The 25,674-nt window shown below is 34.8% G+C and overlaps 1 protein-coding gene across 1 annotated transcript in view; it reads left to right on the top strand.

Annotated features, from left to right (window-relative positions):
• The window catches only part of LOC149552355 (calcium-dependent protein kinase 28-like), a 171,586-nt gene that overhangs the window by 11,577 nt on the left and 134,335 nt on the right, over positions 1–25,674 (top strand). The window contains exon 2 of the mRNA XM_089787900.1: positions 13,725–13,855. Within this exon, the coding sequence (XP_089644026.1) occupies positions 13,725–13,855 (131 nt within the window). The remainder of the gene's footprint in view (positions 1–13,724; positions 13,856–25,674) is intronic.

Below are 25,674 nucleotides of genomic sequence, written 5' to 3'. Positions count from 1 at the left end.
ATGTGCATGCTAACCCCATACAAGAAGACTATTACATGGAAATAAGCAACACTGATGTTATTGCTAATATATGGGTTCACTTTAGGCTCCCTAAGCCCATTGTTTCAGACATAGACATACGATTTATTGGCAGAGTTTGGTCCACTTTGTAGAATTTGATGGATAAAAAGCACATGAAGAATTTCCATCCACTAATGGAGCTGAAAAATAGAATTTCGGTGTGGCTCATAAGAGGATATAACGACAGTGTCCCAACATTCTTCTATGGGTCAATTCATTTTTAAATGAACCAGTCACCTATGGAATCATGTTTGGGCTGTTTGCTCTCAAGTCCACTTGATGTTACACTTGAACAAGGACAAAAGGGAAAGCTTTGTAGGTGGTCAAGGCATCAAATGTTTATTGAGAGGACTAGATAAGTCCATTTGAAATTGATAGAACTGGTAGAAAATACACAAAGCATGTACAAAAAAAGACATGATTGGTGTTGGAGAGATAATGTGTGGCTGTCCCTAGAAAAGCCAAGACTGCAAGGAAAAATCTAGACTGTCAAACCTATTAGGTATGGGCCATTTGCCATCTTGGAGGCTATTATTGAGAATGATGTTGGGCTTGAACTATGCCCTTTCATGGAGTTATATTTAATGGTAAATTATGAAAAATTGCATCTTTATGCGCTTCAATGTTGGATGATGGAGGAAAATAAGTGCTGCCTTAATTAGAGGACTTGCATATTGATAATAAAGCCATATTTTAGAAAGCATAGTGCAAAAATGAAATATAAGTGAGAACAGTAGCATAGCTCAACAGTCTTTGAAAGTGGGGACACAGCCAGAGGTGAAACTAGCAAAGTTTTCCTCCAAGGAGAAGCTGGGGGAAATTTCTTTAGCTTATTGTCTAATTAAGCTTTTGTAGGACCAAAATCCTTTTAAGAAGTGAGTTATGATCTGTAAGGATAAAAAAAGATTAAGAATGATCAGTATAATGGTATCGCGCAAGGACAATGGCTAGTTTTGTCATACTCTCTCATTTTCATTTCCATTTGATATTCTTTTTAGCAGACAAGAGATGCTTCAATATCTATAAGTAGGTTTGGAGGGAATGTTTGCATCATCGGAGGCAAGAAATGATGTTTCATACATCAAATTAGGAGAATCCATTCTTTAATGTTGAGCTTTGTAGATTGATAGTAAGTATATAGGTGATCTGAGTTTCATTAACTTTATGTATGTGTTTGTAAGCATTGATAACAGTGATGTAGTCAAGAAATTGCATCTACTAAGCTGCTTGTTCTCCTTTGAGCATTTGTAGGATATTGATGTATTCAAGCACTTGCTTCTATTTAGGTGGTTTTTCTCCATTGGGTGTTTTTCAGATAAAGTTTCATAGTTTCCATGGTAAATTCATCCATTTCCAACATTTATCTGTTTTGAGAAACATTTACTCCTAAAGTGCCGTCATTTAATTTTGTGTATGAATGGCAACTTTAGTTCATCTTAGGGAACTCTACATTTGCATTTGAGAGTTTACCAATCAACCATACAAAAAACAACTTGTTGGCTGACTAGTCAGAGGGTGAGCTATTGTAGAGATACTTTGAACATTCTTCTGCAAATCTTGCTAACGGTGGAAAATAATGAGCTCTCTTAGGAGTCTTGGTGCAAACCAATCAAATGCAGCCTTTATTCTTGAAGGATTTCTGTATACACCTTTCAAAGAAATGATTTGGCTAAATTTTTCTAGGGATTGCTCATGAAATTCACAGTTGGATTCCTTTGCATAAAACCTTTCATTGCTCAAATTTTCAGAGACCCAGATATTTAGTTGTCGATTTGTTGTAAACTGGTATATTGGGAAAAGGAATAAGGATAAAATTGTGAAGAAACCTATACAATGCTTGATTCATCAAAGCCTCAAAAGTTACTGAAGCATTGAATGAATCAAGTGACATCATCCTGAACTTATAGTGTTCTTGAGGAGTTGGGTTCTCTTCTCTTGGTCCTACAATCAAATTAGTAGTTGGTACCATGATGAACACACTAGTCTTTGAAATTTTTTAAATCCTATTTAACTCATCTGGCAGATCATCAGACCTGGTCCACGGGTGTCGGATTTTTTTTTTTATGATTTGATGGACAACTATGTGATCAGTAAACAGATGATATACCTCTATTTGAGTTTAGAATGTTTTATAGCAGTAGTTAGCTAACGCCAGTGCCACATCCATTAACAGTAAAGTCAAAACTCAAGTTAACTATGTCCCTTCAAATTTCCAGCTAACTAGATCTTAGCACATATCTAACAAATGTATACCTAAGAACTTCCCAATTTTTTTTTGAAACAGCTAGTAGAACATATTTTACAAAGTCTATGGGTTAGAATAAATGGTGAGGGCTGTTGTAACGGGTCGATATTTCATGTAACCAAAGTTCCTTTTAAAATAAAACTACTTAAAAAAAACCCTTATGCTAATGCTAGAGTATTTTACTCTTGAAAGAACTTAAACACTAATATGGGGTATAGTAAAGAATTATATATCATAAGACATTATTGATAGCCGTTGTGCCCAAAAATTCAAAGCCTTACCATAAGAAAATTTAAACAGTTGGAATCTCACTGCCATGTGCAATACGGTCAGATGACAGATAGATACAACAGTGATTGTATAAACTGGGAGAGATGAAATGTTGCTGTAAAGGGCCCTTAGTATTGGGAATAGAAAATTATGTAGACTATTCCTCCAATTAAGCATCATTTTCAATGGTTCTGCATTCCTTACATTTGCTCCACTTTGACACTCCTCATTGTTTACTTCTCATTTAAAAGTTGAGTAATTTGTGGAAAGTAAATTAGCATCATATTACATTCCTCTAATGAATCCAAAATCTCATATTCACCACAGGCTGCATGAAAATGTATATTGGTTTCCATATGGAGTGCACTCCCACAGTTTTGTTTATACCCCAAAAGTTTCCATATGTGCAGAGTGCAGACTAGCAAAATTTCAAACAACCTTTCAGCTCCACACAATTTGCCTCATTTAGTGTATTTGCTCAAAGAATGAGTAAAACTCAAAACCAATTTGAAGCAAAAACTATTTACATGCCTTTTAATTCTGGATAGGTCATCCTGTTGAACACGTTTACTCTGAGAAACATTTATTTGATCTAGGGATGAGAACTTGGATTCCATTTGATAGTCATCTCAAATCTATCTTTTCCAAATTGGTGACATAAATATTCTTATGACCTTTGATAGCTGGCATGCTAGATCTTAAGTTCGTAGATATGAGAGGCGGAGGCGGAGGCCCCCTATCCCTATATTGCTGTCGGGGAGGGCCCCTATCCACCCTTTCTACAGTGGGGGTGGGGGGAAGGGGGAAGCAGGAAGGGGGGTCTCGACCGCTAGGGAGAGGAGATCGAGGACCCTCGACTGATAGGGAGAGAGGGATGGGTCGACGCGGCATCATAATGTTATGGCTCCTCAGTTTACTCTCTCAAGCATTTATCTCTTCCCACATTACTGTGCCCAGACAGACAATACATCTGCTATAAACTAATTTGTATCCTTCTCTGTGCAAACTGTTTAAATGCCAAAATATGAATTTAATCCTTTTCTTCTTGCTCCCTTAGAGTTGAATTTGCATTGCCTACCTTTACAAATTGATGAAATCATGGTGGGAATGTGCTGTGCATAAACACAATTGCAGATTTTAAGCTAAACAACTGCCCATCCTGCCTCTATTTCTCCAACTTGACAGCTAAGATATCATTTTAATGGCCCATTTTTTTGGCTGAAAAATAGTTAGTTTCTTGTCCATATTTTTATTAGTATCAATAAGCAATGCTTGGTGCTGTTTTCTAATGAGCTGCACTATGTTTTACTTTAGATACAACTTATCCACCTTTTGAATCACCCAAACCTGAAATTGTTTTCAGCTGCTTACACTATACTTCTGCATAATGGTAGTTGTATATTTAATAATGAAAATGGAAACCCAGAAACAATTTTTGAGGAGAAAATCAAAAAATACCAGACAATTTTTGTGGTGAAAATTTGATCAAAATCCAGACACTGAAACATCAGCGAGTAGCTGGCACAAAATTGAAGACACGGATCAGCATACAAAACTTGCGTGTTTGAGTAACAACGGTAAATCTCTTGTCTAAAACAATTTTTGTTGAAAAAATCATACAAAACCCATAATAATTTCTTGAGCAAAACATATAAAATCTAACCAAAATATTTAAGGAAAAAATTTGTAAAACCCACCCCAAATTTTTATTAAGGAATATTTTTCTATAAAACCTGTAGAGAACATTTTAAGGAGAAAAATTATATAAACCCACCACTATTAGAAAAATGCTCCCATGATTTTTTCCTGGCAAAATATCGGAAAACTCTTGATGCCAGATAACAAAATGGACATGAATTGCAGAACCACTCAAGCAAAGCTATGTGTGGATTTCGAAAATGCTAGCTCAGGAAAACAAAAAGAGGGACCATGGAAGTCACGGCTACAAAAAATAGGACCATGGAGGTCGTGGGTCTGCTTAAACAAAGCAGTGGCACTTGAAGTGCCGGATAGGAAGCCCTTTTGTTGAACACAAAACCATTGTGAACTGCAGATGCACAATAATTTTCAATAAATGACACACAAGCACACAAAAATCATGCACCAACTGGAGATCGCTCGATGTCAAGAGCCACCGATGAACACACAATGGTGAATAATGTACAGTGGAGGTCACACAGGACAGAAAACTTGCTGTCAGGATTGAAGGATGTTGTAAATGCACAACAAAATCTTCAAACTGAAACCCTCAATGCACAGGCATAGTGACCCCAAAAATATAACATAGGAACCTTCGATCAGACAAAATCTTCCACAAAAATGCTTCAGCAATTTCAACAAAAAAACTCCATAGTTTTTTCATAAAAAACAATTTTTTTAAGAAAATGATTCTAGATTAGAAGAGGCTACAAGTTTTTGTTTAAAAAAATTCCAAATTACATGAAACCCATCACTCTGATACTGTGTAATGGTAATTGTATATTTAATAATGAAAGTAGAGTTTACAATCTATAGGCAACAATAGGATATTTCGAAAAGAAACAAATGTAAACAAAAGACAAAAATAGAAACAGCTTAAACTGAACATAAAAGAAACATCACAATTTAACATCACAATTTAACATTCTGAAATTTGAATCATTAAGGATGCCTGATATCACTTAACCAACCTGATATTGGTGCCTCAATCCAGAAATCTGCTGTATATTCTATTTATTTTGTAATGGCCCCTTTTTGGGACATTAGAAATATTGAAGACTTATTTTATATAATGTTAAAATTGACTATGAGACGAAGACTCAAATTATTAAAAGGTCAATTTAATGTATAAAGAGGGTAAAAGGTCAAGGAGGAACAAGACGAAATGCTATAAGGAAGTTGAAGAACCAGAAGGGAATTTGACGAAAGCCAGAGGGGAGTCGAAGAGTCTTAGTTTGTGTATCAAAAAGGGAAAGAGACTCATTGCTGGGAATGCTTGATTTATGATTCAATTCAGTTTTCTCTCTTGCGAGAGTTTTCAGAAAGCTTCAGCTTTCAGCTAGTTTGGGGATGTAGCCCCTCGTGTTGGCAGACAGTGGATGCAAACCCATTGTCTCGGGAGCCATTAGTTCAGGTGTTTCACATGCACTTTTAGGTTCTTATTCTAGTATTCCAATCTGACTGTTAATCTATATTTAAGGATTAGATTCGTAGTGCTGGTTATTGTATTGCTGTTGTATAATGCAATAACGTATTTGAAGGACTTATAAAAGTTTTCTGGTTTTATCTTATTGGTTTGTAACACATGGTTATATGCTCGACATCTTGAATATTATTGTGAAATAACAAGATATATTCTTGTGGAGAATCTTCTGGTTTTATTATAGTATTGTATTCCATTTGCCTATATTTGAGTTTGAATGTTATATTCAAGAAGAAGCTAGTCAAATATCTGTGGGAATTCCTATTGGTTTTGATTGTGTTTGTAATACGCCTGCATGTGTTTAATACTGAATATATTCAAAAGGGGAAATTTAGTAAATATCCGGTTAGGGATATTTCAGTGGTATTAGAGCCTTATATCTTGCATCCTGAAGGGTTGAATCTGCATAAATGAAATATTCGTAGACTATTTTGGTTCAGCAATTAGGGTTTTAACTATCTGCAATATATTATTGTAAATATTGCACTCAAGGAGAAGCAACACATATATTGACTTTTATTTTGATGGAGTTTTGAAAAGTACTATAGTGACTATATTGCCTTGGGAAAGAATTGATATCGTTGGAAGCTTTACCATGTAGTTCTGAGAGGTATCGTGCAGAATATTGTAGCTTAGAAGAGTGTATGTGCCGACTATAGTCATAAGACTGGGCAGAAATAAGAAAGGCATTATTCGTGACCAACAAAAGTTAGAAGAGTGCCTACTTTGTGGGACCTTGCCGAGTAATTTGTCAGATTGGAGACATTAAAAATTGAAGTGACGTGGTTTTTGTGAAACGATAAGAGGAGAATACGAATGCAAGAGTTACAGGGTTATTTAACAGCCGTGGGCGATATTGTAACAAATGACTTCAAATGTGCCGCAATAGATACTTTTGACAAGAATTAAAATATAAATTCATTTGGGCAAAGATTATCATTGTATTGAATAATGTTTGTGTGACAAATAATGTAAGGCCATGGAATCAATATCTTTGATCGCTCTCATCATGCGTGATGCTCAGGGATTGTTGTGCGGAGGTTGGTAATTGAAGATTATAGAGGACGTTTCATTGCCTAAAGAAGCTTTTCGGCTGTGCGAACAGGTTTTGTGCTGTTATAACAAGAGTTCGAATTTCCTTTGAGGTGTAATTTGGAGCAATATTGATTCTCAAGGGAAGAAGTTGCAAGATAGCATCGTTTCTGAGATATTAACGAGTCAGAGACAGAGTAACGATGGAATTTGTTCTTTGTGGTGTATGAAGGGCATTGAGTATCCACTGTAACTTGTCATCGACTGGTTTGCTATTGTTGGAGCCTAAATGGTGACTTTCATCTCCAAGTGGGAAATCTTTGCACAAAATGCAAGTGCGTGAAACGTAGGTGGAATGTTTTTATAGGCCTGTCTATTCTAAAGGTATTTACTGCATAATATTCCTCATTCATGACAATAATAACGGTCAACATTTTTGCGCAACTTCACTCTTTTAGGAAGGCCCGCCCCTTCACAACATTTTCCATTAGTGCTGTTGTCAATGAAGTTCGAATATCAGTTCTTGTGCGTTAACAAGTTTTGGCGGGAGTTTGTTGTAACCAGATTCCAGTCGTGTGGAGGTGTCTGTGAAAAGTAAACATTATTTGACTTTTTATGCTATGTAACCGCCAACAACAATATCGTCGAAAGATTGGTTGTAATGGCCATAGTTTAAAGAAAATTGGTTATGGCAAAGCATCAGAACACATGGACTTTAAGTGCTAGATGGAGGTTTGAGTCGGTGTTTGACAAGAATCCTTCGATAGTCGGTTTGGCATAAATAAAAATCATTTCGACTTTGAAAATAACGGACCGACATACACAACAAACACAATAACACCATTGGAGGCCACAATAGGAAAGAGTCTATTTCGGGAATGATAGATGGCTTAAGGAAAATATGGTGAATGACATTAAATACCATTTTTTTAACCCGTCGTATATAGAGAGGAGCAATTACCATAGCAAGTAAGACGGAATCGAAATTGCCTATGTGCTACAAGTCTCATAGATCTTTAATGAAACAGTTCGGGACCACATTTTATTTGTATCTCTGTATGATCAGACATGTTACAAAAGATTTATTCCAAACTCACCTTTACGTTATTAGATTTGGCTCGGGAGCATTCAAATTAATAATTAGTGCTACAATCACCCATGGGCTGATTAACTGAGTTATATATCAAGGGTTATTTGACGAAAGAGTTGAACATGCATAAACAATATTGACAAAAAGAGTGGACCAAGAATTTCTATATTGTCCCAAACTTGAATTGGTTACTCCTCAACTGCTTTCATCTGAAACCATAGGGGAGGAAGAGACCAACAGAAAATTATTCTCATCTTTGCAAAAGCTGATAAATAAACAGTGGCCAAGGTCTCGTCTGCATCTATTTGGATCACATGCAAATGCTTTTGGCATGTCTAAAAGTGACATAGATGTTTATTTCTTTATTGATGATGTATCTTCTAGCAAGGCTGGACTTATCTTGAAGTTAATAGAGATTGTGCAAGCAAAAGATATGCAAAATGTGCAGGCTCTAACTCATGCAAGAGTACCTATTGTAAAATTTACCGATCCAGCAAGTAATATATTTTATGACACCTGTATCAACAATATTCTTGCAATAGTAAACATAAAGCTTCTTCATGACTATATTTGACATAGTAACAACAGACAGTGAGCACATATCAATTAAGGGCTTGGTCACACCTTTCAAGAAGCAACATCCAGTAAGTTTCATATAAGGAATTAAAGGGATAGTCTTCAAGTGGTTGACTTTGAGGAATGATCTTAGTGATATTGAACCTATGTAATACTTATGTGGGTAAAGGAGGAATGATTCTTGAACTGAATAGGGACATTTCAAAATAACTTATTTAATAATCCCTAGGCATATTTGTAGGAAATTCTAAAATTTGTTGGCAGTTAGCAAGTTCGAGTAGTGAAGTCGATAATTAGCTTGCAAATTGTATGAGCCGAGTAGGGCTATTCAACTGATTACTCTTTATATCAAAAAAGAAAGACTAACAACAAAACAAGTGAAAGGTCGACACAATGGAATTCTCGGTATATTAGACTTGCATTTCTATTTGTATTTCTTGATTGGTATTTGCTCAAGAGTATTTGGTCTCCAAGCACATTCCAAAATTGCTTGCAAATTGTTCGCAAAAATGTCAATGAAGAAAGTTTGAATTCATTATAAACCAAGGAAAAGAAAAGCCATAGAAAGAAAATCCGTGGGATTTTAAAGACATTCAAGTGAATCTTTTATCAAAAATCAGATATAGTGAAATGCGAAACTATGAAGCAAAACTAGAAAAGAGAGTAGCTTCCTTAAACTTGGAGAATATTTGGGAAAAGAATGAAGATGCTTCATCACTCATTCAACAAATCAAAAACCAGAAATGGTATTTCAAAACAAAGTTACTTGATATGTATGATGAATACAAAAAACTTCCTCCGAAGATTCAAAAAGAATTAGCCTTTAATGATTTCATAGAGTTCCATCCAAAACTCCAAAATAAGACCGATTTGGCAAAAATGAAGTACCTTGAATTAGCTCATGATCTCCTTGCAAAAGACCAGTGCAAAATTATGTATGATGAATTTCTAGCAGACCAAAATCATCTAATAGGGCACCTTGAAAAAGAAGAGCAATCAACCCCCATTGATTTACAACTTTTTGATGATCACGTAGAAGAGGTGACACAAGGTGCAAGTTTCTATGTTGGTGATTGGGAGATTAGCTTTGACAAGTAGGTTGATGAGATTAGCTGGACACGAGGTAATAGTAGGTTGGGGTCTTTGTGTGATGAACCATATATTTCCTACGCTCATGATAGGAATTCAGAGGAACAATCCAAGATGATACTACACGACGATGAGGTGTATTAACATGATAATGAAATGCATGCATTTAGAAACCAGCTGAAGGTTAACGAAGAAATGGTTGTGGCATCTTTGGTACGTTATGACAACACTCACAAGTTGATTGAGGATCTCTACAGGAAGGTTCAAAAGGGAGTGGAAGAAGAATGGCTTGTTTTTGATTTGCAAGTGATCAAAACAGCCCTTGAAACTATGAAATTAGAATATTTGTATTTGCTTTCCGACGGGGATAACATTCTTAAGGTTGCTGAAACACATGTTGATCAGCTGAATAAAGAGAGGAATAAGATTAAGGAGCTCAACAGAGAGCTTAAGGAAACACGGGAGGCCTTGATTGATGCTCGGATTTCCCTTCAGGAAGTAGACAATCAGATTAGGATCACGAATCATTCTTTGGAGCAGGAGGATAAAGAGAGGTAGGAATTTTTCCTAGAGGTAATCGATGAACTTGATAGCATTCAGCAGATGTATGCTTTGGATAATTGCCCCAAGCGATCAAGTATTAGAATTTCAAATCACTGTCAGCTTATCGATAACCCCGTGTTTGAAGTTGATGCTGATTGGATTTTCGATAATCCCCTGTTTGAGGTAAACAAGAACTCTCCTTTTGATTATCATGAAGGGGGTGATTCTAATTTCAGGATATGGAATCTTGAATGATTCCTAGCAAGGAATATGGGTCACAGGAAGGAAGTGGTGATTTGACTACAGTTGTGTATCATAGGATCAATCCACATTGGGTTCCTGATTTCACACCATACAAGAGTTGGTTGGATTATTTACATTAGCCTTTGGATTTTTTTGGTGTAGTTTTGAGGAGAGTTGTGTTGATCATAGGGAATGCTCTTTCAGCTTCATTCTTATTCATAGTACCTATGTACTCAAAGATTCTCTAGATTGAAGATGACAGTTTGGTATTTGTTGCTCCTAGGGTGTTACACTCAGTTTTTGAGCGACTTGTTTATTAGCTTCATCTATTTCGGTCGGGTTGTCATCATCTATTGGGTTATGCATAGTTCACTGATACATTTCTATCTTATCATATCGGCTAGTTATGACAACACGGTTTGGGATTTAGGTATGTATTTATGGCTTGTTGAAGACCTTGTTGTAATTCTTCTGAGTTTGAGGTCGGATTTAGTGGATTTAGTGGTATCAATGATAATCAGAGTTGTTCAGTTTATAGGTGCAGAGTTTTTTCAGAGAGTGTTGAGGGATAGATTGCAAAGTTTCATCTTGCTTCGCAGTATGGCTGTAATTGTTTTCAGTTTGGGCTATAGGGCTACTTGTAGATTCATATGGGATCTTGATACTGATTGCTTGAGGACAAGCAATTTTAAGGAGGGGAGATTTGTAATGTCCCCTTTTTGGGACATTAGAAATATTGAAGACTTATTTTATATAATGTTAAAATTGACTATGAGATGAAGACTCAAATTATTAAATGGTCAATTTAATGTTATAAAGAGGGCAAAAGGTCAAGGAGGAATAAGATGAAATGCCATAAGGAAGTTGAAGAGCCATAAGGGAATATGACGAAAGCCAGAGGGGAGTCGAAGAGTCTTAGTTTGTGTATTAAAAAGGGAAAGAGGCTCATTGCTAGCAATGCTTGATTTATGATTCAGTTCAATTTTCTCTCTTGTGAAAGTTTTCAGAAAGCTTCAACGTTCAGCTAGTTTGAGGACATAGCCCCTCATGTTGGCAGATAGCAGATGCAAACCCATTGTCCCAAGAGACATTAGTTCAAGTGTTTCACATGCGCTTACAAGTTCTTATTCTAGTATTCCAATCTTACTGTTAATCTGTATTTAAGGATTGGATTCGTAGTTCTGGTTATTCTATTGCCGTTGTATAATGCAATAACGTATTTTAAGGAGTTATCAACGTTTGCTGGTTTTATCTTACTGGTTTTTAACACATGGTTATATGCTCGACATCTTGAACATTATTGTGAAATAATGGGTTATATTCTTGTGGAGAATCTTCTGGTTTTATTATAGTATTGTATTCCATTTGCCTATTTCTGAGTTTGAATGTTATATTCAAGAAGAAGCTAGTCAAATATTTGTGGGAATTCCTACTGGTTTCGACTGTGTTCGTAATACACCTGCATGTGTTTAATTCTGAATATATTCAAAAGGGGAAATTTTGTAAATATCCGGTTAGGGATATTTCATCTTTGTTTGCTGACTACATTGGTCAGGTATTCATTAACATATGATGTGTATTTTCATTTTGTAATGCTGCCCATTTTTCTACTCTCTAAGCTGAACGGTGTAAATGCTGATTTGGAAGTAATTTATTTCCTATCCATTTCTAATTTTCTATTCCCTTTCACTGCACCAATCTCACTTTGAATTGCCTGCTCTATATACACAATATGGTTGCACTTATTTACATACATGCTTAGTTGGCATTGTTAACAGGTATATAGTGATGTATTTTGCTTCAGATGTTGCTGCTCATCATGTTTTATTTGTGTTCATCATTCTTTATGGGCTGCTAGATTATAAGACAATCAATTAAATACATTATTTCCCCTACTTAGCTCTCCATGTTTTAAAATGTTTTCTGGTTAGACATATTTATTGCATAGACCTTGTATCATCCCTCAAAATCTCTCATGAAATGGACTTAGAAAGTAAGAAAATTGCCTTTTTGCTTCAACACATTATGCTGGCACTTAAATCATAAATCAGGGTTTTCACTGGGAAGGTAACCATTTTTTCAAATTTTCCCTGAGAAACTTGAAAATTCCAATGGAAGTAGATTATACAGCACCTCAACTTCTTAGTCATTAGAATTTCAATTTTTGGTCTCTGAGTCCTAGCTGTTTGCAAACACTTGATGCAGTCAGATTCACCTTTTGGGCCCAACAAAATATTACTGTGGCCTGAAATGGAAAATCGGGTGTCTGAGCCATGGTGTTGTGAAGTTGATGCCACCATCTCCTAAGAAAGTTAATCATTTTATTTGTATCAATTTCAGGAATTCTGGTTTTTACGACAAAGTGTTGAAATATATGGTTTCACAGCCTTCATATTTCATTGTTTTCCTGTAGTTTATATTTCCAAAAAGTTAAAAACCTTCAGCTCTTCCAGTCCATCATTAGTTTTGTTTCCAAATTCTCAGCAGCTGGACCTTTTTTCTATACAGAAATTAAATTTCCCCAACAAACCAGTCCCAGATCTTGGAGGGTTAAAACAGTTATGGCTAGATACCTACAAAGCTTCTTTCTGTTACCTCAGTATTTTTCTAGTTGAGATCAAATTGTGGTTCATTTTCTTTCACGGGAGGCTCACAACACTAGACTCAGGATTTAGGCTATTGGGAAATCTTGTTTGACATTGCAATACTTTTATAAGGTAACAGAAAATTCTTTTCTTGTTTTCTATCACTCATCTTCTAATGAATTATAATTTGGTTAATCCAATGGCTAGCTATAGTTTGTATTGCATGGCCTACACAACAAATCATGGCTCTCACATCTTGCCTCAAGATAGTTGCATTCCAGGTTACAATAGCTGTTACTTGTACAAAGTTGTGCAAAGTATCACAATTTCATTTGGCTGCAAGTTAACATATCGAGTCTAAGAAATACATCATAATGCACATGAAATCCACTGCACATTTTGAAGGATTTTATAAACTTATTAATATGAGGTTATCATCCACTGTAAAATAAAATTATGATTAGATCATTCTGATGTCGTGGATTCCTTGCTAAAATAAAATAGAACTCTAGTTTGAGACACAAAAAGTCAATTAAACTTCTGAAACAAAATAAAGTACCACTGTTCAAGTAGGGTTTGATGTACATCTTGAGTCCACCATCCAAGTACCTTGAGAGAAGCTACACAGAAGTAGATGAGAGCGTCTTATTGTCATTTCTATAATGGTTCTAATTTGTGGGTTTATTATCCATGGCTGATTGTAGTTTTCTTGCAACTTACAAGTATCAAACTTAGGTGTTCATCTCTGAAAAGTAACATTTAGTCTCTTGTTGAGGTAAAATGACTTATTTTTCCCTCATGACATTACAGATGGTTCAACCAATTGCTGTTGAAGATGTTAAGAGAGAGGTGAAGATACTGCAAGCTCTGAATGGGCATGAAAATGTGGTTCAATTTCACAATGCATTTGAAGATGATGATTTTGTTTACATTGTAATGGAGTAAGTATTCACTGTTTCCAAATGCAATGCTTTTTTCCATGGAGCGAGTGATCGATCACAGATTATAAAGAGTTCAATTGTTATTATATTCAAATATTTTTAGATGGTTTATCGTTAAATGGTAGAGCTACATTAAAGTTGATAAGCTGGTGCAAGTGTTTCATTTCAAAAATAATGTAATCAGTTTGAAAGTCATATCTGATATACTGACATATTTTTAATATGCATCATGAATTATCGCATATGCTTAGTAATATTTGCACACTGACAATAAAATTTCATCTAATATGCAAATATTCTAGTTCAGGCAGAAATGCTATTCATATTGGAGTATTGCAATACTCAAACATTTGTTTGATTTGCCATCCTTGAATTGTAGATTTGTTATAAGGTGTATGCTTCATCATCTTGTTTTGTTCTGAATAGAAAAGTATAAGAATGTTGATTTCATGTTACAGTTGAATAAAATTATAGAAAGAAAATTAATATGTTTATGTTAATGAGCAGCATGTGCAATATTATGATTGCTTTGCTTCCCTTTAGCCTTTTCAAACAAGGCCAAAGACACGTATAAGTGACTCTAACAATACAACCAGCTTTTCCCCTGGCCACTATTGTCCCTACTTGTAACATGCCATGAGGTTTGCTGTGTATTTATTTAAAATTCAGTTATTAACTATTTGTTCCATAATAAATTCAAACACTGAAGTTCTTGTTGTCAATGTACCTGGGGGTTCAATGGAGTGGTGTTGGGTTCAAAAGTTACAGTTTCTTCATGAATGGAGAGCATAGTTTTAGCCGATAGGCTATTATAGGTGAGCATTTCGGACAAAACCTGTCTGTATGTAAAAATCAGTAGTTTTTGGAAACTGCTCATTGAGAAATAAATGAGAATTCCATATCCAAAGATCTTTGCAAAATCAAATATATCAGTGATGAAAATTACGAAAGAAAGATTGGTCAATGGTGCCTTTGTTCCCTACAATTCATTGCAGTAATACACCGCATACAATTATTTCACAAGGTGACAAACAGTCATTAGCTTCTCCGCTTCGCTCTCATATTTCACCCCAATGATGGTATACTCCTACTTCACAGATTTTTACATCTCCTGATGATTTACTCTTGCAAACATTATCGGGAGTTGCCACCACCAGAATTTGGTTGTCTTCACAGAATCCAAGGATTTTCTTTGTTTTGCAATTATACGAGACCAGGGTGAAGGGGCTATGCTCTGTTTTGGATAATAGAGAACCCTCTGTGTGCAATTTCTTTAACAAAATTTGGGTGCAAAGAAACTTGTCTGCATATTGAATGATGTAAATGAATTAGGCTACTGCACCTCCATTCTTGATCGAGCTTGTTTATTTTGGGGATTCTAGTGTTTTAGGCTCTCAATTTGTGCTCTCATCTACTTGGCTCTTCATGTTGGAGATAGTAAGGTTCTTGCCAAAGAAAGGCCTTGTCTTATGCACAGTACCATTGCAAACCCCAGGTTCTTGCCTGCCCTGGAGAGAAAATAGTCTAGGATAAAAGTTTACAAAGGAAATGCATCATTTTAAAAAAGTTTGTGTTTGTCTATTTATAACATCTATTTTAAAGCCCTGCTTAATAAATTCGTTAGGCTGTCTATTTGATTTATTTCAGTAGCTGAAGTAAGCTTCTTGCTTTACTCGTGCATGCCACTAATTTTATTTTTGAATAGAAGACGTTTTATAGTACTTTTCCGATGCATTTTGAATTATATAATTTGCCAAGAAGTGTAAGGTAGTACTCGATCAGTTGAACATACCTTAACATATATCTTATGTAATCTCCAGTCCTGAAAACTGCACACCATATGTGCAATTTGTTGACTTATTTACTCATTGCATATAGGTATATGCTCAATGGACTCGTTGTCTAATGTTCAACCTTGGAATCTACTGCTATAATTAGTGCTGTTTAGCTTGCTAGTCTGTTTTGAAAATCTTAAAAATAAATTTTGCCTCTTGAATATTTACTTGAATATACACAGGTGATTTCCATTTTTTTATTTTAATTGATGACGTATACTTGACTGCTTATCTGGCAGTGCTAGATTACCTGAGTATGAAAATTGGAGAGATCAAAGGAGCAGAAACATGGATATTAACATTGGGCAACCGACCATATATTTTTTGGTACACGAACTCCTTTGAAGCCAAACAGTGGGCTTAGCCTCAGGCTTCAACTATCATTCACCTTGCGATTCCCCATTCCCATTAAGACTGATTTCACAGTTTCCTTTCTCTGAAAAGATTCTTTCGTTCTAGAGCCCCTTCAGCCTAATCATAGCTCATTGTAGAGAGGAGGTATCTCTTGATACTCGATGTTGTCCTTCCAACTTTGATTAACTATTCAGAAACTATCCATTTCTTGTGAATCATTGTCCAAAATTGCTTCATCTTCATGAGGCTCCTCATCATCCTCATCCGAGACTCCAAAATTGTCACCACACTAATATTTAACTTAAGCAGACCACAAAATAACAGGCAGAAAAGGAGGTCTCCATTAGCATTACTTCATACCTTAGGTGTTTCATGCCTTATTAGCATTACCTTGTGTGTTTTCATGTGGATAGCTTTCTGCCTTTCAGGTTTTTACTGCTTTCTATACATTAATTTAGGCTTCACGCCCTATTACCTTATTGATCCATGTAAATGCTTCATGCCTTGCTATGTTTATGAATATGCTTGTATCTCATGTGTAATTATATGCTAGCTTCAAGCCTGATATTTTTCCAACATCAATACTTTCGGTGCTCATCAGTTCATTGTAAATGAGGATCCCCTGTTTTTCCTGAATAAGCAAAGTCTTTTGCAGTCGGTATTTTCTCCCGACCCTTGAATTACATTGATGATTTGTCTTATGTGAGAAAAACAATTTTTTGTGAGGGAAAGTGTGAAAACTGTCCAAGCGTTGGTTGAGAAAAGGTAAAAATGGCAGAAAAATGACAAGGCATAGAAAACTTCATAACACCTTCTAAAGTGCATCAAAGATGGGGAAAAGAGGAAATTGAGTGGAAATGTGAAAAAATTGCTTAGTGTGGATCAAGCAGACATGGAGAAATGGCAAAAATGGTTTAATGATTAAAAGGGATGTTACATCCCAAAATTTGACCTAATTTTAAAACTTGTTCATAACCGTTGGATTTAATGGATTATTCTTTTATGGTCATGTGAAATAGATAGTTATTTATATATGTTGTATTAACTGTTAATGTAGATGGTCGTTAATCATTAACTGATATTTGATGTTAGCAGTTGTTAGATTTTGAAATTATGATTAATAATTTGAAGTCTTTTAAATGTTTATATGGAATTATTATGAATTGTTATCATGGCAGAAGTGTTTCATGAGTGATTGCAGGAGAAGAAGGGGGGGAAGCATTGCTAAATGGGATCATTGGAATGGTATGCTCGCTTAGTTTAGTCATCACGATTGGCAAGTATGACCTTAAACTTCTTGGTAAGGACCTGATGACTTGAACACGGGATACATTTGTGGGACCCGCATGAGCTATTAAGAAAATAATCTAATAAAACATAAAATAATCTTATTAAAATATAAAATGTACCTCAAGGGATTTTAATTGATTTTTCATCATATATGTATATATATATATACATACATATAAATATAAAAATGAAATGACACCATTATAGTATAATAACTTAATAAAATGATGTCACCCCATTGATATATTCACATGAACGTATGTATATATGTATTATAAAAATAAACCGAATTATAATTTTCTCAACTTTTTCTTCCAACCTTTTATTTTTTTTAAATTATTTTTTCTCCCTTTCTTTTTCAATTGATTTAACACTTGGCAAATTTGAAATGACAAATAATCTTAAAACCGGTGGAAGCCAAGAAGTCCTGATCGCTCTCCATATATGGAAGCCGTGAGGGAGAGACGGAGACCACATTCCATATACCCAATCTTCTTTTTGCTGCTACATTTTTCAAAATTCTCCTCATCTCCATAACACCTAACCTTTACATTTCTACCATTGTTTGCTTCTGCCGATACCTTGCAAATTGATTGATAAGCTTATTCAAGTAGTAGGATTTCTATTCCTTGCCGTGCAAGTATTATGGCTGAGAAACAAAGATTTTATGCATTGAAAGTGACATCTCAAGTAACTGGAGGAAAACTGATCCATTCTACAAGTTCTTCAAACAATACCGAGTTCTTATCAGGTCATGAATCACTATTCCAATGTTTTAAATACAATTTTGACAGCAGTCGGCTAGGCATAGGAACTTCTTTTCATTATCTATGTTCACATTATTTAATTTGCTAAATAATCCCTGTCTTTTATAATGAATTTTCTTCTTACATTCATAACTTCTAGAATCATCATGAAGAGAGTTGAATAGTATCTCTTGAAGAAGAGTTTCTAAGTGTAATAAGAACCTGGATGAATGGTACTGAACTTAAGAACATGTTTTATTTTGCCACAAATTATGATAAAAGATATAAACAATGATAAAGGGCAGAATGCTCATAAACTTCCAAAACACCCGGGAATCATCGGTTGTGTAGCCATGAATGGTGACGAGGTGGAATAAACTTGCAAGAAAGCAAAAGAGAAATCAGACATGAATAACTTAAATGAAATATACTTAATAGCTCATGCTCATCCTTGTAATGAAACCCGTTGTCAAGTCGAGCGGTGGTGATTGGATCAATGAATCCATTTGAAAACCTTGGCCAAGGTAGTTGAAGGCATGGTTGCCATCTAATGATCAGTTGATGTTAGAGGCGCCAGTTATGCAAGCATGTCCATTTCATAATTGTGCGAACATTCTAACCACTGGGATGCTCAGGTGGCTGGACTAAGAACATCCCAAGCTCGATCTCGAGGTAGGGAGGGCCATTCTAATTTAATAGAATGTGTGAGGATAAGTATGGTCCGAGGTTGGGAGGTTAAGCTTATGTCAATGCTTCTCCTCTCACCAAAGCCGAGGCTTGCACAACCAGCTAAAGATCCTCCGGATGAATCTTGTATGGTCTTTCTTTCTTCCTTGTTAAGCATTACTTGTATGAAGAAAGGATAGTTGATCATAAATGTAGATATTTTCAGTTGATCGTTTAATTAGTTATTCCAGTTGATCATAAATATAGTTATTTTCAGTTGATCGTTAAATTAGATTATTTCAATTGATCATGAATACAGTTATGTTTAGTTAATTGTTAATCAAGTTATTTCAGATGATTATAGTTGTCTATTTATGAATGTTGGAAATTCTTTGTTTAAACCGTCGTTGTTTTTCGATATGAAAAACCGATTGTTACAAGGGAAGTAAAGAACAAGAAACCTTACCGCATAACAACAATTGTTATGTCGGAAGGTTCTAGATTATGTTGTATTTGGGTATTCAATTGCAAGTGCTCAAAATATGGTTTCCAATTAGGGTTTGTGTCACTCCAACTTATCATGAAAAGAGAAGAAAAAATGAGAAGATAAGAAAGACTCTAGATGTCAAAAGTAAAATTCCCCACAGATGTCAAAAGTAAAATTCCCCACCGTTGTCACTAATGTCAAATTTGAAAAACATAAATACATTAATAAAATCAAGGTGTTGTATAATAAATGGGAATGGAGTTGATAATGTATGGTCAAACTTAATGTATGATAAGGTTAGATCATCAAGATAGCTATTAAATGATGCAAGCATTGTAAAAATATGTCAAGAATTAAGTATCAACTATAATGCATAGTGATAGAATAACATTAATGTGCAATGGTCAAATGTCATGACTAATGTTATATAAAGGTGACATTGATTTCAAGATGAAAATTGTAACGGGCAATACATTGACCTCAAGACATAATGGCTATGGTATGATAAAAAAATGAGATGACTTCACCATCGATAGTGTCTATTGACGTCAATCTTGCATCTTCTTCGGATGCAAGTGCTAGTCATATCACTGCAAATAAAGACACTAGAGATTATCCAGACATACTTGAAAATATTTGTGCTATTTGGAAAATAGCGCGATATATTGCACTACAGGAAGGCAAACAATATTGACGCAGTTAATATCTACAATGCTATATTCATTATCCCACAATGATTTTAACCACTTAATATCACCAAAAAGTGCATGATATTCCTTATAATATCTGCGCTATAGTCCAAAACCAAATCAAAGTTAACATATTCAACAGTTTTAGGTTTCAACTTTCCATTGTTTTTAGAAGTTGAACTTTTTAGGTTCTCTTTTGTTTGTTTTGAACTTTTGACTGCTCATCCTTGGTATTGGCAGAACTGTGCGATATCTTGTTTTACTATTTGGCAAATATTATTTTTGGCTGCCTCGTATAGTTACATATAATATAATACAAATTATGCTATATAATACAAATTATGTTTATATGTTGGTGTTTTTAAGATTATTTTAAGAAATTATATATTTCCAAATGTTCGATAAAAGTGCCGATTTATTTCGCTCATTTTTTTGATGATTTTGAGACTTTGAATTTTTTTTGGTCGATTGAGAGATTACCGATACCAAGATTTTCAACTATGATCCAGAGTTGGACTTCATCACGGGTCTATAATTTAGCCGATAGGCTATATTTACCATAGTTACAGGGCTTAGACTCGCCTTTGACTGGGAAAGGTCAAAATCCAACTTGGACTCGGACTCGGCGACCGGACTCGGTTAATTGAAAAACCCATGAAATTCAAAGATTATTAAGGATTTTAAGATTGTTTCATGTATCTTTTAGTCAATTAACATCAAATACATAGTAATTGAGATAAATAGAAGCTACTTAATACACATACACAATTTTGCATAGATCACATAAGTATAAAAGTGAATTTTTGAAGGAAAAAAACTAAATAACACAATATAAAGTTATAAACTATAAAGTAATAAACATAGTGTCACTTCAGTGTCAAAGATTCAAATGTCTACAATATTCATGGATTACAAATTTCATGGTATCAAATTCATAAGTTCAAAACATATATCATAATCAAAATAACAACTAGAGGACTAAGGCTCATAGTAGTCTATGTCCTCCTATGAGTGCGTCGAAGATAAGTCATGGAAGACTCTAGAGCCATCCTCTCTCCCTATGTCTATGGCTGAGCCTGAACCTCATCCTCATCCTCATCATCATCCTCATCCTCACCCACATAACTTTTGTCATAAGACTGGGATCCATCACTCCTAGCCTCAGGGTCTTGCACTCTGTCTCCTCACACTCTAGCCTCCTCAACTGCCATCGCTATTGCCTCAACCTCCCGATCCACTTGATCTACCCACTCCACATCTTCATCACTGAAGATAGGATCAACCATCTCTGTGTTCCACTCTGCATGAGGATCAACATTCTCTAATACAATCAGTGATGTATTGGTGCCAAGGATCTGTCTATGGCGAAGGCGATGTAGTGAACAAAGACAAGATCATTTAATCTTTTCACTGCCAACCTATTGCGCTTCTTTGAGTGTATGTGCTCAAATAGGCTCCAATTACGTTCGCATCCTGATGCACTAGATGGCTAGCTCAAGATGTGAATCACAATCCTTTGTAAATTTGGCACCTTTGTGCCAAACATCTCCCACCATGCATCTGAAACAAGAAAATTTTGAATCATATCAATAACTTTGAATTTATCAAATTAAAATGGTAATACCGTAACTGAATTACTATTAGAAATTAGGATGTAAAATTAAAGATTTTTAGTATTTACCAGGCATCAATTCTGTCCTACTTTTCTTGCACAACTCCCGTGCAAATAAGTCCCCTTGAGCTCTCTTGAGCTTTCCGAGTTTACATTTGGACATTGTCAAGAAGGTTTTCAAAGAATCAGAGAATCTATAATTTGCCAATCTACAAAGGAGAATTCACGACAACTTGAATGAGAAAAAGTTTGATCACATTAAGATTTCAAATGACAATGGACAATATGTCAAAGAGAGTCGGAGGTTATCAAAAGATGCAACAACATAGTTATCAAGGTGAATGTAGTGGCACAAAATATAGGAACTCTCAATCCTGTTATCATCTGGGATTGCATCGCCAAGCACAAGGCCCTTCAGAACAATCTCTTTGATTGTTTCAATTCTCTTCCGTCTTTCCTCTTCTTCTTTTATGTTTGTAATTGAAAATGATGTATTACATGAAAATGTATAATTACATGTAATGCGAGTTGCATGTACAATTGCATGTAACCCAATAATTTGTCTCATTAGTTAGACCAGGTCAAAGTTGGTTGAGTTGCTCCCATTTTTTCGTCCATCTTTTTCTCAACTCTTGTGCCTATATAATGGAGGTACCCCTCATTGTAAAAATCATCTTTTGTTGTATGCAAGAAAGCTTTGCCACATTTGTGCAAGCATAACTTTGATTGTGTAGTGCGAATTTGGGAGAAAAGTGAATAAAAGAAGCAATTGAATTCGAAGCTTTGACTGGAAGCAATTGTGATAAAGCAAATTAGAAACCTTGACTGTAATTTGTGCCTATTGTCTTTGATTCATGTTATTATTGTGTGTTCAATAATAGAACATAGTGATTTAAGAAGCAATCAGAGCCGAAGCTTTGACTGAGAGCGGTTGTGGCAATACATAGACTAGGAGCTTTGATTGTAGCTTGTATTACCATCTCAAATTCATGAAAAATAGTTATTACTTCTAAAAGTCTTTGTGCCCCAGTGGTAGAGGTTATTCTTATAGAATAGGTTAAAAAAAGACTTAGAGCCAAAATGGTACGCTTTCAAGTAGCCTTTGAGTTAGTGTTAGTTTATCGGTATCACCGTTTCTAGCTACTAGATAGAAGTGTAGTTAGAGATTTCATCTTGTCCATTACTCGCTCCGTAGGTAAGTGGATTCTTTCCCGAAAGTCAAGAGGAAAGAATATTGGTAACACCCCTCACAAAATCTCTCAACTTTTTGCTTACCTTGAGTTGATCCAAGGAACGGTGAGAAGGGGGGGCCTTCCCTTTAAGGTAGGAGAGACTTTGTCTCACACGCTGTGGCTAGTCATCCTATTTTGCGACTGAATTTTTACCCAAAACTGTCAGTTGCAAAATATCCACCCAATAGATCAAAAAAAATATTCATAATATATTTAGATTGACTCCTTTACCTACATGCAACAAATCTAACAATTGCTGGTAAGGGTTAAATTACAAACCTAACATAAGGTGATAAAGGCATTAATATTATTTGATAAAATATAAGTTTTTGGTATTAGTAGTAGCATAGACATCAATGAGAGTAGTCAAATCTCATACATCTAATGTGTGCTTCATGTCAAAAAAAAATTATGATAGGGGATGAAATCATAATTTCCAAAGATTCGTTAGTCATTTGTTTAAATTTTTTTTATATAATCAATTTAAAATGTTGGACTGTTATCACAAGTGTGTCTACATTTGAATACAATGAATGCTAGATAAATTGTAATATTAATTTTTTAAGTGTGTAAATATGAGACGTTAGCTCCAAAATTAACATATTCTAGCTACCCTACTAAGATTCGAAGTGCACTTTCCTTATTTTTCTTGTGCAACAAATCATATAGTATATATTACTATCGACGCAACCATTGCAAGTCCTTTTGGTGCAAGTGCTAGTATTATTTAATTCTAGCACATGCTAATTGAAGACTATGAGAATTAATAGGTTTGCACAAAAAAAGCTTAAAAGATTATTCATGTATATTAATGAAATTGTCTTAATGCTAGCGGGGCAAGGTTCACAATCCACCATAGAATGTCTGTACCAAGTTATTGTGTTAATGAACGATTCTTGTTCTTTTGTTTTGAAACAATTGTCTCTATAGTCATCTAAATTATAGGAAGATTTAATTAATGAGGTTTGCATTTATTTCAACATCTTAATTCACCACTTCATGTGATGTGGTTTTGGCCATTATTAAGGTATGTGGATGAAATATTTTATATTGCCTCATGATAGACAGTGCTATCACACCTCTTATATCTAATTTGCCTGAATTTTTTCCTTGGTGGCAGCATTTTTAATCAACTCTCTTATACTGTAATTCAACTTTATACTCCTTTTGTTTTCCTAATGCTACTCTTTAATGTGTTTCTGCTTATTAGACAATGTTAGTAAACCTATCTCATATGGATTGTTTATCCTATGTAAGTTACACTGGTGACCTGCAGTTTGACAAAAAAGACTAAAATGGCCTCTCTCTCACTTATTCCATGTAAGGATTGCTGTTGCTTTTGAATTACTGTTCTCGAATTTTTCCAAATACATTACAAAATAATACAGTTCAGTAACAAATGTTTTGCTCATACAAGCACCAACATGAGATCCATACAAGATCTTTGGGAGCACTCTGATGAGACCAATAATAACACCCATAGGTGGCAAACTCTCACGGCAAAAACTCGCCAAGCTCCAAAAAAAAAAAACTCAAGAATATAAAAACTAGCTTAAATTTAATTAATTATTTTTAAAATTCAATACGAAGATGTCTCCAATGAGTTAATTAATAAGAACACAAAAGAAAGAAGGAGAGTCTAGATATATATAAATGCAAAGTGGCTACAAAATCAAATTCTCATGTAGAATGCTAATGACGGAAGCAAACTAGTAAATAGTTTCTATAAATTTAGAAGTAAATACATCATTGTAGTTAGTTTCTATAAAACTAGAAGTAAATACATCATAGTAAATAGTTTCTTTAAAACTAGAAAATACATCATAGCAAAATAGTTTGAGTTTTGAGCAATTTTGGGTTGTTGGAAAGTAATGCCTGTCTTGGGTGTGAGCAAGTGGTTCAGTTAAGTCTGTCAGGACTTAAGAATATAGAATTGAAACCAAGTGATTTGTGAGAAAATGAGTTAGAATTGTTAGAAAATCATTGTTCCATCTTCAATTTGACCTCATAAAGCTAGGACAGGTTGTGGGAGATAACACTGTTGAAGGCATGTTGAATGTAAAATTTGGCTAAGCTTGAAATTTTTTAAAACCCCAGAAATCTGGAATTTGCATTTTAACTCCGATGAAGCTGAAACCTATCTCAAACATCCTGACAGTATTTATACAAATATAGCTTAAAGTATAAGAAAATAAGTGCAACGTATACTTAAATGTTATATTGTATAAATCCTCTTTCCGTAGAACAACAAAAATGACTAAACAATGCTGCAAATGCAAACTGGTATCATACAATGAAATTTTGGGTGGTTGACCTCTGATTTCGCTGCATGAGTGAGTGTTTTCCTAAAACTTGTTGATTACTCGATGAGTTTTTAGCAAAAACTTCGTGAGTTTTGCCCCTGCCGAGTTAAATTTGTAAGCTAGCTAAGAGTTTCTTCCTACTAAATAAGGTTTGATATGTAAAACAATTGGATCTTTCTACAAGCTCTTTTTTATAGCTCCAACTATGGAAAGTCATCTATGAATGTCAAACATCTCATGCAAAAATAAATTAAAACATCTATAACTCATATAAATCATGATAGGGAAGAGATCTGAATAAATCTTCAAAGATATAAATAAAACCATCATCCTTGATCTCTAGATTGATCATTAGCTTCTCCTGGTACAACTTTCTCAAGACAATGTCCAAGTGCTTTAGATGCTCTTCCTTAGTCCTACTAAAAATCAGTATGCCATCAAAATAAACAATTACAAATTTTCCAATAAATTCAACCAATACCTCATTCATTAATCTCATGAATGCACTAGGTGCATTTGTGAGCCCAAAATGCATCACCAACCATTCATACAATCCCTCATTGGTTTTGAATTTTATTTTCCACTCATCACCTGATCTGATTTTT

This window comes from Cupressus sempervirens, chromosome 6 (genome assembly GCF_028749045.1).
Source record: "Cupressus sempervirens isolate cs-2001-9-10 chromosome 6, ASM2874904v1, whole genome shotgun sequence".
NCBI classification, from domain to species: Eukaryota; Viridiplantae; Streptophyta; class Pinopsida; order Cupressales; family Cupressaceae; genus Cupressus; species Cupressus sempervirens.
This window is presented reverse-complemented; position numbering and strand designations above follow the sequence as displayed.